The 16,124-nt window shown below is 42.2% G+C and overlaps 1 protein-coding gene across 4 annotated transcripts in view; it reads right to left on the reverse strand.

Moving 5' to 3' along the window:
• Nucleotides 1-16,124, reverse strand: part of pms1 (PMS1 homolog 1, mismatch repair system component) — a 54,910-nt gene that overhangs the window by 31,483 nt on the left and 7,303 nt on the right. For all 4 annotated transcript variants that reach the window (XM_046359954.1, XM_046359937.1, XM_046359928.1 and 1 more), the window contains exons 6-9: nucleotides 11,089-11,199; nucleotides 4,506-4,628; nucleotides 3,644-3,790; nucleotides 2,293-3,107 (exon numbers count right to left, since the gene is read on the reverse strand). In XM_046359954.1, the coding sequence (XP_046215910.1) occupies nucleotides 2,293-3,107; nucleotides 3,644-3,790; nucleotides 4,506-4,628; nucleotides 11,089-11,199 (1,196 nt within the window). The remainder of the gene's footprint in view (nucleotides 1-2,292; nucleotides 3,108-3,643; nucleotides 3,791-4,505; nucleotides 4,629-11,088; nucleotides 11,200-16,124) is intronic.

The raw sequence follows: 16,124 nt of genomic DNA on the forward strand, positions 1-16,124 counted from the left end.
TCAAAACTTCACCTGCTTTCAAATGAGTTACAACCCGGTCCATGTGAACCAATATAAGGTCCTACCACTTAAAGATCACTCCAAAACCCCTGCCACTGTCACTTCAGGCCCAGGCTGTGTGGTACAAGGGTGAATGGTTGGACTTGGGGCAGACACACTCGATGGAAACATAGGCTCCCCTCTCATGTGTGCTCTCCTTCCCCTCCCTCCTCTCCCCCCTCCTTTTCACTCTCCTCTTCCTTTTTCCCTCCTCATCTCTATCCCTCCCATCATCTCTAACTCCTCTTCCTACCTGCCTTTTGCTGCTGAGCCCTGAATCTCCACATCACTTCCTTCTCTAACACTGACCTAGAGTAACAGAGGGAGAGGAGCAACAAATAGGATACAATTGTGGTTAGGAACATAATCTCGCTCTTCCTTCTGTTCTTTATTCTTCCTTAACCATACACATACTCTTCCTAATAAGGGGTTCCATAAAAAAAAAATTGTGTGACAGTTACACACCTCCCATTCCACACACACACAAACTCAATCTCCTCCAATCAACTCTTGCCTGACAGACTAACTACGGAGTTTGACAATGTTATCCGATTAGTTACGAAGCTGGGCCAGTTTCCAAATGAATTGCATCGGTAGAAACAGGAAGAAAAAAAAAACAAGCATCTTGTTAGCTGGGAATGTAAGCAAACATACTATAGCAGCAAAAGGGTGGGGACCAACTTCATATTAATGCCCATGATTTTGGAATGAGATTCGACAAGCAGGTGTCCACATACTTTTCGCCATGCATTGTACACTTAACATTTCACTTAACAGTCACACATCAGTAGCAAAGGAATAAAAAGTCCACTAGTTGTAGGCTACATCTCCCCGTTTCATGATTAACTACCACTCACTAGGTTGACATTAGCAAAACAGTTACATTACAACTCTCACTCAATTCCTTGCAACAGTTTCACTGTTTGTGAATAAAATGGTTGACATATTTCCTTTAACATCCTGTGTTGTATGCTTATTCTTTAACCATTGGTTATGCTCTTGGCTATTTTGAGAACTTAAGGAGCATCAGCTTATATACTTATAAAGCATAAATAGGCCACACTTTTGAGGCCAAGCAAAAATACTTAACTAATGATTAGTAAATGGTTTATAAAGGACCCATATCAAACATTGTATGAATGGTGTAATGATTGGTAAATGAATAAAGTATTTAACTAATCCATTATAAATGTGTTATTACATGGTGTTATTATAAAGTCCTAACAAAATGATCCAATATTTTTTCTAAAACTATATTCATTCATACACCTAACATTAGGAACACCTGATTTTGCCCTCAGAAGAGCCTCAATTCGTCGGGGCATGGACTCTACACGGTGCTGAAATGTCCCACAGGGATGCTGGATGTCCTTTGGGTGGTGGACCATTCTTGATACACAAGGGAAACTGTTGAGAGTGAGAAACCCAGCAGTTGCAGTTCTTGACAAACCGGTGTGCTGTCACCTACTACCATACCCTGTTCAAAATGGGCTTAAATATGTTGTCTTGCCCATTCACCCTCTGAATGGAACACATACAGAACAATCCACGTCTCAATTCTCTAAAGGCTTAAAAGTAATTCTTTAACCGGTCTCTCCTCCCATTCATCTACACGAGTTGAAATGGATTTAACAAGTGACATCAATAAGGAATCAAAGCTTTCACCTGGTCAGTCTGTCATGGAAAGAGCAGGTGTTCTTAATGTTTTGTATACAGTGTAGATCATCTGTTTCGTTCGCCTACATCTTATTATTTGTCAAAAACACAACAAATCAAAATACTAGAACATATTCATAAATCAATACCCTTCTTTTGCACTTGCTGATTAAGATCTTTCTGACGTCTTCAACTAGAAACAAGCCGTACCAGACAGGCGAGACAGAGAAGAGGGTTAGTGCGTGTCCACATACAGAATATTAAGTTAAATCTGTTAAGCGTCTGACTAGCAAAATACTTTTGAGTGCCTAAGATGCATGGCATACTTTGGAAAAAGGGGAGATATTTCATCATGCAGAATACCTGTTTTACAGTGGAAAATATTGACCATGTAACCTAGTAATCAGATTCAGTTGTCTGGAAAATATAAACATAGCTCATCTCAACAATTCTCTGTCTGGGTAGCAACATGAATATGCCAAGCAAAATTTCCTGGGCCATATTTTACACATGCAAGTGACAGGTCAACCTTTTTTTTGCCTTGCTAATAATACCAAATGGAAACAACTGCTTCAAAAGTGAAGTCTGGAAACCCACTTTTTTCGGTCCTCCTCCCCCAGGTTTTTCCATCGCTCCTGCACGGCAGTGGTGATGTCCTGGAGGCTGGCTGTGGGCTTCTCCTGGAGAACTGACGCCCGGGTCTCCCTCTCAAACAGGGCGGCAGGGGACAGGGGTGTCCTCATGGCACGGTTATTGATCAAGTCGTAGGCCGTCAGCGCCGCCCGTTTCTCCGTTATAGCGTTGGACACCTTTTTACCAGGGCTGCTCTGACCATTGGCCTTGACCTGGCCAAGGTCACTGCTCCATCCGGTGGCCAGGTGGATCTTGACGGGCTGCAACGGCTCGCCTGTGGAGGGGTCTGTCAGAGCTGTTCCTCGGCTCCAACTCACTGCTGATAACTGCTCAACGTCTTTGCCTTTGTCATGACCTTGGTGGTGGTTGTCGAGCCTCTCCAGGCCTTTGGCCGTGCCTGGATTTGTTGTCCCGGTGCCGGTCGAAGCCATGTAATCTTCCAATTGTGGAAATGCCAGGTCAAAGTCCCCTGGATTTAGGTTAACTATCCAGTCTTCAGAGGAAGAGGAGGAGCTAGTGTCTGCTGTCTGGTCACCAGCCACTACCCTGGATAGAGAGCCATCACTGCAGTCAGATGGAGCTTTGGCCACTCTGACACTGTGCTCCGCAAGACTGTCCTCCAACTCAGCATTTCCCCTACAGTCGCCCAGTGATGGGCCAGCATGCAGGCCGCTACCTCCATCATATTCTGTAGTGACTGGTGTAGCCTCAGTGGCAGACCCCAACCCAGGGCCATAGAAGGAAACCAACAGCGTCTCCAGTGCAGCCAGCACGGCAACCTGAGAGTCAAAGTCTCAGTGAGAAATACCACACACACACACACGAATGCCCATGCTGTTCACTTTTCCCTTTCTGCTTACAGGAAATGGCTGTGCAACCAGGTAAACTGTTCATTTAATTTCTGTGGTTAATTACAGCACTGGTCAGCTCATCTTATTTCAAATGGTGGTGGGTGCAGAACTGATTGTCAACTTACTGTTTACGGTCAGCACTTTCTATTTTTATAAAATCAAATCAATTTGTTTTGAGGAGTTACATATAGGAGAAGTTCAAGTTAAAAGGCCGTAACATTTACTAGCCAAAGCAAGTACGTGGATTCCTTGCTGTACCGCAGAGGCTACACGTAAGGAAATCGTGAATTTGCTAAATGGATCTTGTATTGCACATTCGCAGTTGAATCAGTCTGAAAGCCAAAATGTCTAAATTGACTGGTAACTGGTTCTGCAGCTACCCCCCATCATATTCTGTTTCCCCTTAGTTCTCTAATCTTTCAACCGGTCTGCAAGGAAATTGATAAAATAATAGAAAACGGCACCTTGTTCTGGAGCAGAATCTGGGTCTTGTCGGGTGTCAGGTTAACGTCTACAGTGGATGAGGGAACAGTGATATTGAGCATCACAGTGGGATAACGATTGAGGGCAGAGTCTGCCGGGTACTGAGCCAGGAAGTGCTGCCGGACCACCTGATGGTCAAGCAGAAAGAAGGCATATGAACTGCAATGATACTATGAGCAATGCGTCACTTTGTTATGTAAATGCTACAAGAGCTACATTGGGGATAATAGACAGGCCTATACGATGACAAAGTAATACTTCAGAGGACTGCAATGGAAATAAGCTTTTGGGTTTTATGCTGTATGCATTGTCTTCAGCTGGAGCAACTTTATGTAAAATAAAAAAAATACTACTGGGTGTGTTAAATAAAAATACTACTGGGTGTGCTTTTAGTGCCTGAATTGATGTGAAAAATAAATAGAATGATAGGTTTATAACACTAATATGAACCACTGTTTTAAAAAAATATATGTTTTTATTATCCTTGAAACTACTAGTAATAGTTTGATGGTTGTAGCCATCAATTGTCCCATTAACAAATCACCCTTATTAGAACAATTATTTATTTTCAAACTTCACATTTCTCTAGTATAGGCTACTTATCATAATGAACTAAATCAAAAGGCCACCGATAAGTGATCGGTATGATCAATAATGTTTGGTTTATCGTCCTAGCGCTAGTGAAAACGCACTGTACAATTACAGGACAACAAACACTCTGTCCAAGCAACTTCAAAAGCTCTTGTTTATAGAACACCTCTATCCCATTGGCTGCCGATTTCCTTTACCTAAACCAAACAAACAAACATATGTACATTTCATTAACACAAAAAATGTTTTTACCTTCAGGACATCCTTCTGGTGGACAGGTCGATCATTCACAAAGATAAATGTTTTGTCGGGGTTACTGGAGCTTGCTAAAGAGCAATCCATACCAGGTCTGGGAAAGAATCCATCAATTACGATCTGTTAAAAGAAATAAAATCAACATAACTGGGGAACAATTTATCAGTGCAAAACATTTTTTTACAGTTACATTTTGATCTCACTTCATACCAAGTGCCAATTAACATGCATATTACACAGGCAGGTAGAATGTAATACAGGGGTTCCCTTTTGTGATAGCAAATTCATCAGGGACCCCCCTCATAATCAGAACAACTCTTGTGCGATAAAAATGTATTACAGGGAGTTAAGGGCTTTGCGAAATAATTATATCTAGAATTTTTCCTACTTATGGGCGATTCTCTCTAAATAAGCTTTGACGCACAATTACAATGCCTTCAGAAAGAATTCATACCCCATGACTTAATCCACATTGTTGCATTATACTCCTCAATGCCATTGGATGAATCCCAGAACATATTCCAGTCTGTGCTAGCAAAACAGTCCTGTAGTGTAGCATCCGCATCATCTGCCCACTTCCGTACCAAGCGAATCACTGATACTTCCTGCTTTAGTTTTTGCTTGTAAGCAGGAATCAGGATAGAATTATGGTTGGATTTGCCAAATGGAGGGTGAGGGTCCATATGACCGATTATGTTGAACCAAACCTCAAATGCAAATAGCAAGTTGAAACTGCTTGTATTCAGAGAGAAAGAAGTTATATTTATTTGCATTGTTATTGTGGGGGAGGGGCTTGGCGTCTGTGTGCGAGTGGGAACATGCACAGTACAGAAGGAGACGAGACCAAAAAGACAAACACTCAAAAACACAAGTAGGAAAAAAATGACTAAATTCTTGCGATATAGGCATTTGGAACATTAATTCAAATTTGTTTTAACACAATCTAATTAATTCAATATATCGCCTAGCCCTACAAGGAGTTCAACTATAACGTCTGCAGTGCACAGCTGGACGAACCAAGTCTCGCCCCCTGGGTTAATAACACTTAAAGGCTAGCCTCTTAGCATGACAAAGAAAATGTTGCATTTTTCAAGCTAATATCCTGCAATTCTATACATTTTGCCATGAGGCAGAAAGAAAACATTGTTGTTTTAAAGCTTATATTACAGTGCATTTAAAGTAATGAGTCGAAAAATGTATAATTGGTGGAGTACTGTGGATACCAATGTCTCAGAGCCTCCCAGGCCCATGTTGGCCAGTGATCTGAACATATATTGTAGATGAGTAATAGTACACAGTTTAAACATATTCCATGGATCCCTTGGGCAAAAGTCATTTAAATCTGTTAGTAGTACTCATTTGTTTTTCTATCATCATGATGTAATGTACGCATTAACTACAGCAGCTATGTAATAAACATGCTTTTTGCATAATTTGTAACAATATGTACCAATACTGTACTTACAATGCATCTGTAATTTAAATACCATGTAAAAATGTAAAAAAAGGTACATTTTACCCAAATTAAAAACATACTTATTTGTTTCCTTCTATAGACAAGGAGAGACAGTCTATGCATTTTTTGTTTACCTAGGCGAGCGCGTTTTGGTTTTTGCCCTAGCACTACACAGCTGATTCAAATAATCAAAGCTTGTTGATGAGTTGATTACGTGAATCAGCAGTGTAGTGCTAGGGCAAAAAAACACAACAAAAAAAAACAACACTTACATTAGTGTTTTCTAACCAAAAATCAGTTACCCAACATTAGAATGTTTAACATTTCACGCCAAAATCTTAAATAACTTCAAACCAAGTCTTTGAACAATCTAGTCTCAGGGACTTTGAGATTTTTTAAAAAGTACACTATCAAATTGATTCATGCCAGATCCTTAACGATTTCACATCTTTAAAGTTCAGCCAAATTACATATTAGTTTCCTATGTCTATCCTTGAACAAGGCATGACAGCAATCCATGCTTTGGTTTAGTTTCCCTGGGACAGTTTCCATATGTTAACTCTTTGGCACTTATGGCACAAATCCCATTCAAGTCATGGGACTGATATTAACATTTTTTCTCACATGTTCAAATCATCTATAAGTGCCTTTGTTGAGCTTCACAATCCATTTTAGACCATTTCAGATGATTTGGACATAATGCATGAAAAAAATGCCCATATCGGTCCCATGACTTGAATGGGATTTGTGCCACAAATGCTAAAACATTAGAAAGTGGAAACAGTGCTAAGGGAAACTAAACAAAAGCATGGCTTGCTGCCATACCTGGTCCATAGACTGCTTACAGGGTAAGGAAACCAAAGTCATTTTGTAATTTGGGTGAAGTATCCCTTTAAGGACTCCAAAAAAAATATTCAAAAGAAACATCACGTGTTCACACCTGAAAACTGTTTGGACAACCAATGACAAACTGCTGTTTCCAAGCTTCTTAATTCTAGGAAACGGTTTCTGTTGGCGGCATGTGATGGACAAAAGTGTTGGTGAAAAGAGGACCAGCTCCAAATTACTCAAATTATCCACGGTGTACTGCATAACTCAGGCAAACAATTCTAAATTAACAAGCATTCGGGCCATATAATTGGAGTTTTAACGAACTCTAATTACTGGCATTGAAACCTTAACAGCCGCCATGTACATTACTTATTTAAAATATTTGTCAATTACTTTGATGCAGGTGATCCTGCCCACAGACTACCTGGCCATGAATGAGCTCGGTTACTCGAGGCGGAGTCGTGTAGAGGTCGTGTAGAGGTCGTGTAGAGGTAATCTGGGCCTCATTGGCAGCAGTGTTCACTGCCACAGGACCCCGATCTCGTAATTACAAAAGTAGTACAGAAAAAAAGAAAACTGACCCAGGTTCCCTGCAGATACTCGTTGACACACTTACAGCTAAGCCTCTTGATGCGTCCACTCAATCAAGGAGTGACAATGAGTATATTTGTATACAAAATATGTCAAACAGCCTGTGCCACCAGAAGACTCTGGGTACGAGCCCAGGCTCTGTCGCAGCCGGCCGGGCCCGGGAGGTCCATGGGGACGACGCACAATTGGCCTAGCGGCGTCCGGGTTAGGCCGGTAGGTATATCCTTGTCTCATCGCGCACCAGGGACTCCTGTGGCGGGCCGGGCGCAGAGCACGCTAACCAGGTCCACGGTGTTTCCTCTGACACATTGGTGCGGCTGGTTTCCGGGTTGGATGCCCAGTGTGTTAAGAAGCAGTGAAGCTTGGTTGAGTTGTGTTTCGGAGGACGCATGGCTTATTATTATTATTATTATTATTACTTTCGACCTTCGTTGCAGCGAGGAGACAAGATAGTAACTACTAACAATTGGATACCACGGATTTGGGGAGAAAACGGGGGGGGGGGGGGGGGGGATTCTAAACAATGTCTTGCCAAAGATTAAATAGTTCAATATAGTAGGCACCAAGGTTAAGAGAAAATAACTAAACAAACCAAGTGAGAACTGTCTGAGATATGAAATCTGCAAGACAACCTACCTAAATCTGAAAAACAGAGGTCCTAGGATTGACACAGGCCAGGGTCCTAAGATTGAGTCAAACTTTTCTCAGGTGACCTGAGCAGCAGGCCTGGCTGTGTATCCCAGTCTGTCTGCACGTGTCACACCCATGAGCGCGGAACTGGAACACATCTTGGCTTGGTGTCCTACCCGATGAGTGATCATCTCTCCCTGGCTAATGACTGATTACTCAAGCAGACCTCTCACCGCATAAATTAAAAAGGTGGGTCTATAGGACATTCTAAGAATGTTGAGAAAAAAAATCTAAATTGGTAGAGAAAAACATATCCTTATCTGGATAATGAGTTTCATGAGCCAGACCTAAGGCTAATGTTATTGCAAAGCCATCGATGTAGCTGAGCTATATGTAATGTGGTACCACAAAACAACACACTATCCTCACACATGGAAGATGTAGTTCCAGGGACACATTGTTTTGGTTTTAGAGCGGCACACTGCTCATTTTAATGAGCAATGCAAAACTTCTCATAACGTAACGCATAGTAAATGAAAAGCCAGTTGTTTGATGCAATGCAGTTTGTGGATAGGCACGTACACTACCGTTCTAAAGTTTGTGGTCGCTTAGAAATATCTAAGTTCTTGGGAAAAAAAAAGCACATTCTGTCCATTAAAATAACATCGAATTGATCATAAATACAGTGTAGACATTATTAAATGTTGTAAATGACTATTGTAGCTGGAAACGGCTGATTTTTAATGGAATATCTACATAGGCGTGCAAGGGCCCATTATCAGCAACCATCACTCCCATGTTCCAATGGCACGTTGTGTTAGCTAATCCAAATTTAGCATTGTAAAAAAGGCAATTTGATCATTAGAAAACCCTTTTGTAATTATGTTAGCACAGCTGAAAAATGTCCTGATTAAAAAAAAAATTCTCAACTGGCAGCTTCATTAAATAGTACCCGCAAAACACCAGTCTCAACGTAAACAGTGAAGAGGCAAATCCGGGATGCTGCCCTTCTAGGCAGAGTTCCTCTGTCCAGTGTATGTGTTCTTTTGCCCATCCTCATCTTTTCATTTTATTGGCCAGTCTGAGATATGGCTTTTTCTTTGCAACTCTGCCTAGAAGGCCAGCATCCCGGAATCGACGCTTCACTGTTTACGTTGAGACTGGTGTTTTGCGGGTACTATTTAATGAGACTGCCAGTTGAGGACTTGTGAGGCATCGGTTTCTCAAACTAGACACTAATGTACTTGTTCTCTTGCTCATTTGTGCACCGGAGCCTCCCACTCCTCTTTCTATTCTGGTTAGAGACAGTTTGCACTGTTCTGTGAAGGGAGTAGTACGAGATTCAGTTTCTTGGCAATTTCTCACCTTTATTTCTCAGAACAAGAATAGACTGATGAGTTTCAGAAGAAAGGTCTTTGTTTCTGGACATTTTGAGCCTGTAATCGAACCCACAAATGCTGATGCTTCAGATACTCAACTTGTCTGAAGAAGGCCAGTGTTATTGCTTCTTTAAAATAAGCACAAAGGTTTTCAGCTGTGCTAACATAATTGTAAAAGGGTTTCTAATGATTAATTAGCCTTTTAAAATGCTGAACCTGGATTAGCTAACACAACGTGCCATTGGAACACAGGAGTGATGGTTGCTGATAATGGGCCTCTGTACGCCTATGTAGATATTCCATAAAAATTCAAATAAATCTGCCATTTCCAGCTACAATAATCATTTACAACATTAACAATGTCTACATTGCATTTCTGATACATTTTATGTTATTTTAATGGACAAAAAAAAAAATATGTTCTTCTTTCAAAAACAAGGACATTTCTAAGTGAACCCAAACTTTTGAACTTTAGTATACATGGTCCTTCTCATAACTAGGACCCAGAGTCCTGCTGAAAAATAACAACAAAAGCAAACAAGGGAAAGGGACTTGTGCTCAGTATCTGTCAGGCCACATTAGGCGAGGGATGCACGGCAGGTAGCAGCCACACAACACCTACCATGACAAAGCAGAAACTTAACGCTCCACAGCCAACTCAATTACCAGCAACAAAGCAAATCTCACACAAGGAGAAAAAGAGCATAGACGTGGCTGCCGAACAGCCAACCAACATCATATACTGGCTTGAAAGCAGGAGTTCTTGGTGCAGTCATTTACCAAGCTTGGTGTCTAGTATTTCTCACTTGCAGTCAGTCACAAACATGGTGGACCTGTCCGTTCTGCAGCTGAACCACCACCATCCAGAGCAAGGTCCATGCACTGTGGAACACACCCAGGATATGGAGAGAGGGTCTCTGGGGAAACTTGGTGTTGGCCAAGACTGGAGGGCAGTGGGAGGACGAGTGGCTGGGTGCCAGAGCAGCCGTGCCATGTCTCTCTATGACACTGGGCCATCCACATGCACCACGTGGGTCACACAATCTCTTCGAATTTAATTCAGTGCCACATTTGTCACAAGGGCTCAAATGGCCTTTTCTTGTAAAGACAGTTATGGTGTATCGTTTCATGATTGCCCCTTCCATTTGCATCACACGTTATTTGAGTCAAATGGTGCTCCGACTCTTTACATGTCCTCTTTTTCTATTTTGGAGGCAGGGCACTTATTGTAAAAAAAATATATACAAATGTTTTTTAAAGTGACTGATGTGTACTTTTGGGAGATACAGAAGTCAATAAAATAGTAATTGGTGTCATTGAGCACTGCAAAACCAGCAATGTTTAAGTCAAGCTCTGTGTGAACACCTCCAAGAACAGCCATCTGCTCACATATTTCAGGACTGAGGTATAACATTAAAGCCCTTGACTGTGGCTAATGTGTCGCTTTGCTTGATCCAATTCCATGTTGAGACTACATTATGATAGCCACTCGAAAGAGGGTTCAATCAAAACAGATGGGAAGTTTCTGGGGTAAGGACAACAACGTTGGTCCAATATCCAATTTCTGTTTTTCACTTATTTAGCATAGTTAAATTGCATTATTGTAATACGACAGAAGCGTTATATCTATGATTACCGGTTTGGTTGAACCAGTCCCATGACAGAGAGATGCTGGTGTGAGTGTTTGACTGACCTCTGGTTGTTGATGGTGGACGGGGAGCAGGTGGGCCACAGCGTTGGGCCCGAGTGTAGCCATGAGAGCCATCCTGTGATCGGACACCTTGGCCTTCTGCCACAACACCACCTGCAACAACACGTAGCAGCTTATTTTCAGTCTGGCTAAAAAAAGACCACCTGCCGGATCTCGAAATCAAGACAGTAGACGCTGACCACCAGTCAAAGCCTCTCCTGTAGCACTTCCCTTACCTGTGTGGCGGCACAAGAGGGGCTAAGAGAGAGGTTTACGGTGTCAACTGTTCCAGAAAGACCTGAACCAGACCAGGGGGTTTGGGGAAGGCTAGAGAGCAAGTTAGTGAACACTGGTGCATATGTTAGGTCACATACTGTGAGAGCAGTTCTACTGAATCAGCGAGTCTGTGCTAGCACCTTGGAGCTTGTAAAACAGACACTAGTTCACATTCTCAAAATCAGCATGTTGTCTGAGCATATTATTCAACCCAATGGATCAATGTGCACTGCATAATGAAAGTTGACCACAAGGTTACACAATCTTCCTCATCACTGTGCAACCTCCACCGAGGCACGGATTCCTCAGATTTTCCTTCGTGTCAGATGTATGAGAGGAAAGTAGTCCAGGAGAAAAAGCAAACACATTCACACCCACGGGTGGCCCTGTCATTGGTGTCCACCAACGAGTACATCTCCAGGGTGTTGATTTCTGTAAGCATGCTGCCCGCAGCAGCACACGTCTATGCAATGAAATATGCTATTTAGTGACTGTAAACGGATCACTCCCGTAAAAAGCACTTGGAGAAGCCATGAAACCCAACACGGGCTGAAGTGCAAAGTTCGGGATACGGGATATGTCTCCCAAGTGCTAATGCCATGAAATGGGGACACACTCCTCCCTTGATGATCTCCGAGTGATTTCAATGAAAAGTATACGGCGGTCGAGTAACTCCTCTGACTCCCTCCCCTATTATTTTATTCCAAGTGGCCACTGACTGAAACTGAATCTCAATCAAATTGTATTGGCGGTGTACACTATTTGCAGATGTTCAGTGAAATGCTTTTGTATATAGCTCCAACAGTGCAGTAATACCTAACAAAACAAAAAACACACACAAACCCAAAAGAATGAACAATGACAGAGTCTGGAATATAAATATATACACCGGAAGAAAAAAATGCAACAATTTCATAGATTTGAATACAGTTACAGTTCATATAAAGGAAATCAGTAAATTGAAATAAATTCATTAGGCCCCAATTTATGGATTTTACATACAGATATGCATCTGTTGGTCACAGATCCCTTTAAAAAGTAGAGGTGTGTATCAGAAAACCAGTCAGTATCTGGTGTGACCATTTGCCACATGCAGCGAGACATATCCTTCGCATAAAGTGCACCAGGCTGTTGATTGTGGCCTGTGGAATGTTGTCCCACTCTTCTTCGATGGCTGTGTGAAGTTGCTGGACATTGGCGGGAACTGGAACATGCGGTCTTGCGCGTCAATCCAGAGCATCCCAAACATGCTCATTGGGTCACACCTGGAGAGTATAAAGCCCATGGAAAAACTGGGCCATTTTTAGCTTCCAGGAATTGTGTACAGATCCTTGTGACATGGGGCCATGCATTATCATGCTGAAACAGGTGATGGCGACAGATGAATGGCATAACAGTGGGCCTCAGGACCCTTGTGGGGCCCTATGTTGAGGAGCAGCGTAGAGTAGGTGTTGTTGCCTAACTTCACCACCTGGGGTCGGCCGTCAGGAAGTCCAGGACCCAGTTGCACAGGGCAGGATTCAGACTCAGGGCCCCGAGCTTAGTGATGAGCTTGGAGGGCCCTATTATATTGAAAGCTGAGCTGTAGTTGATGAGCAGCATTCTTACATAGGTATTCCTCTTGTCCAGGGGGCAGCAGGGTAGCCTAGTGGTTAGAGCATTGGACCAGTAACCGAAAGGTTGCAAGTTCAAATCCCCGAGGTGACAAGGTACAAAATCTGTCGTTCTGCCCCTGAACAGGCAGTTAACCCACTATTCCTAGGCAGTCATTGAAAATAAGAATTTGTTCTTAACTGACTTGCCTAGTTAAATAAAGGTAAAATAAAAATAAAATAGGGCAGTTTGCATCATCCCTGGATCTGTTGGGGCAGTATGCAAATTGTGATGGGTGTCGGTTAAGGTGATATGATCCTTAACAAGCCAATCAAAGCAAAATGATGGCATAAGTGCGTGCTAGTCTGAAATAAAAGATCCCAGAAATGTTCCATGCACGTATTTCTCCTTTGCCAAGATAATCCAAATCACTGGCAACTTCAATAAATCGAACACTAGTCACTTTAATGTTTACATATCTTGCCTTACAGTATATGAGATGAGTATCTTAGTCTATTGCTCGTCCAAATATTTATATATTCTTAATTCCTTTACTTAGATGTGTGTGTATTGGGTATGTTGTGATATGTTTAGATATTACTGTTAGATATTACTGTGTTTCTAGCTCTGACAGTGGTCAGAGCCAGAAACAAACATTTCGCTACACCCGCAATAATATCTGCTAAACATGTGTATGTGATCAATACATTTGACCTGACAGGTTGTGCATATCAAGAAGCTTATTAAATTAGCATGATCATTACAGATGTTTCAAGTTGAGGGAGTGTGTAATTGGCATGCTGACTGCAGGAATGCCCATCAGAGGTGGTCGTCAAGAGAATTGAATGTTAATTTCTTTACCATAAGCCGCCTCCAACGTCATTTTAGAGAATTTGACAGTACGTCTAACCGGCCTCACAACCGCAGACCACGTGTAACCACAGCAGCCCAGGACCTCCACATCTGGCTTCTTCACCTGCAGGATCATCTGAGACCAGCCACCCAGACAGCTTATGAAACTTTGGGTTTGCACAACCAAAGAATTTCTGCACAAATTGTCACAGGGAAGCTCATTTGTGAATTCATCGTCCTCAGTGTCTTGAATTGACTGCAGATATGCATTGTAACCTACTTAATTTGGCAAATGGAGTCAAACAGACAGGCCTGGATGAGATCTTTAAGGTCAGGGCCCTCCGCAAGGCTCACAAAATCATTTTAGACCCAAGCCACCCCCTGTGCCCAGACTTTGAACTACTCCCGGACTTGAATTGGTATGTAACTGGTATGAAAGTTGTATTGTCAATTTTGTTTTGTATTTAAACGCCACTTTAAATGTGTACATGACACTGCAACAATTTCCCCATGGGGACAATAAAGTCAGTAAGTAAGTAAATGCTAAACTTCAATGGCCACTGGCACGCTGGAGAAGTGTGCTCTTCACATATGAATCCCGGTTTCAACTGTACTGGGCAGATGGCAGAGAGCGTGTATGGAATCCCGGTTTCAACTGTTCCCGGTCAGATGGCAGACAGCGTGTATGGTATTGTGTAAGCGAGTGGTTTGCCACATGGTTGCAGTGTGGTTATGGTATGGGCAGGCATAAGCTACGGACAACGAACACAATTGCATTTCATTGATGGCAATTTGAATGCACAGAGATACTGTGACGAGATCCTGAGGCCCATTGTTGTACCATTCATCCGCCACCATCACCACGTTCCAGCATGATAATGCACGGCCCCATGTCGCAAGGATCTGTACTCAAATCCTGGAAGCTAAAAATGTCCCAGTTCTTCCATGGCCTGCATACTTACCAGACATGTCACCACCCATGGAGCGTGTTTGCGATGCTCTGGATTCAGGTGTATAACAGTGTGTTCCATTTGCCACTAATATCCAGCAACTTCGCACAGCCATTGAAGAGGAGTAGGACAACACTCCACAGTCCACAATCAACAGCTTGATCAACTCTATGCAAAGGAGATGTGACCAATGCAGCACGACACCCCAGATGCGAACTGTTTTTCTGATCTACACCTCCATATTATATTTTTTAAGGAATCTGTGACCCTTACATGCATACCCATCTTCCCAGTCATGTGAAATCCATAGATTACCTAATATCATTTGACTGATTCCTTATATGAACTGTAGCTTTTATATTTTCGTTCAGTGTAAATTACATTTATGTATTTCATTTTCAATAAATTTGCACAAATGTCAAGAAACTTGTTTTTACTTGGTCATTATGGGGTATTGTATGCAGATGGGTGAGAGAAAAAACTAATGTAATCCATTTTGAATTCTAACAACAAAATATGGAATAAGTCGAGGGGTATGAATGGTTTCTGAAGACACTGTACCTGATCATGTTCAGATGTAAAATGGCTTTCACAATATTAAAATCATAGGCTTTAATGCGGGACAACCAATGTAATTTGCTGGGTCATTGTTACCAAATGCGCTGTAGAAAATTGTGTTTTTACCGGTAGAGCTGTGTGGGCTACTAGGGTGGACACAACTCACATCTCGCTGATTGAACATGTTCCTGCTAATAGTTTTTTTTAGGTCATTACATGAACAGGGTAAAAGTGTCATTTCGTAAACAAGTACAGCAATCGTTTTTGTGAGCTGCACTGGTCTGAACGGAAGAAAGCAGCTCTCCTCCGTAAAGTTCCAAACGGTCAAAAACATTTGCTTTTGTGACAGGGGTGAAATACAAAGCTGTGTTATACATTGCTCAAAAAAATAAAAGGGAACACTTAAACACAATGTACTTCCAAGTCAATCATACTTCTGTGAAATCAAACTGTCCACTTCGGAAGCAACACTGATTGGCAATAAATTTCACATGCGGTTGTGCAAATGGAATAGACAACAGGGGGAAATTATAGGCAATTAGCAAGACACCCCAATAAAGGAGTGTTTCTGCAGGTGGTGACCACAGACCACTTCTCAGTTCCTATGCTTCCTGGTTGATGTTTTGGTCACTTTTGAATGCTGGCGGTGCTTTCACTCTAGTGGTTGCATGAGACGGAGTCTACAACCCACACAAGTGGCTCAGGTAGTGCAGCTCATCCAGGATGGTACATCAATGCGAGCTGTGGCCAGAAAGTTTGCTGTGTCTGTCAGGGTTGTGTCCAGAGCATGGAGGTGCTACCAGGAGACAG

The sequence above is a fragment of the Oncorhynchus gorbuscha genome, linkage group LG01 (genome assembly GCF_021184085.1).
Source record: "Oncorhynchus gorbuscha isolate QuinsamMale2020 ecotype Even-year linkage group LG01, OgorEven_v1.0, whole genome shotgun sequence".
Taxonomy (NCBI): Eukaryota; Metazoa; Chordata; class Actinopteri; order Salmoniformes; family Salmonidae; genus Oncorhynchus; species Oncorhynchus gorbuscha.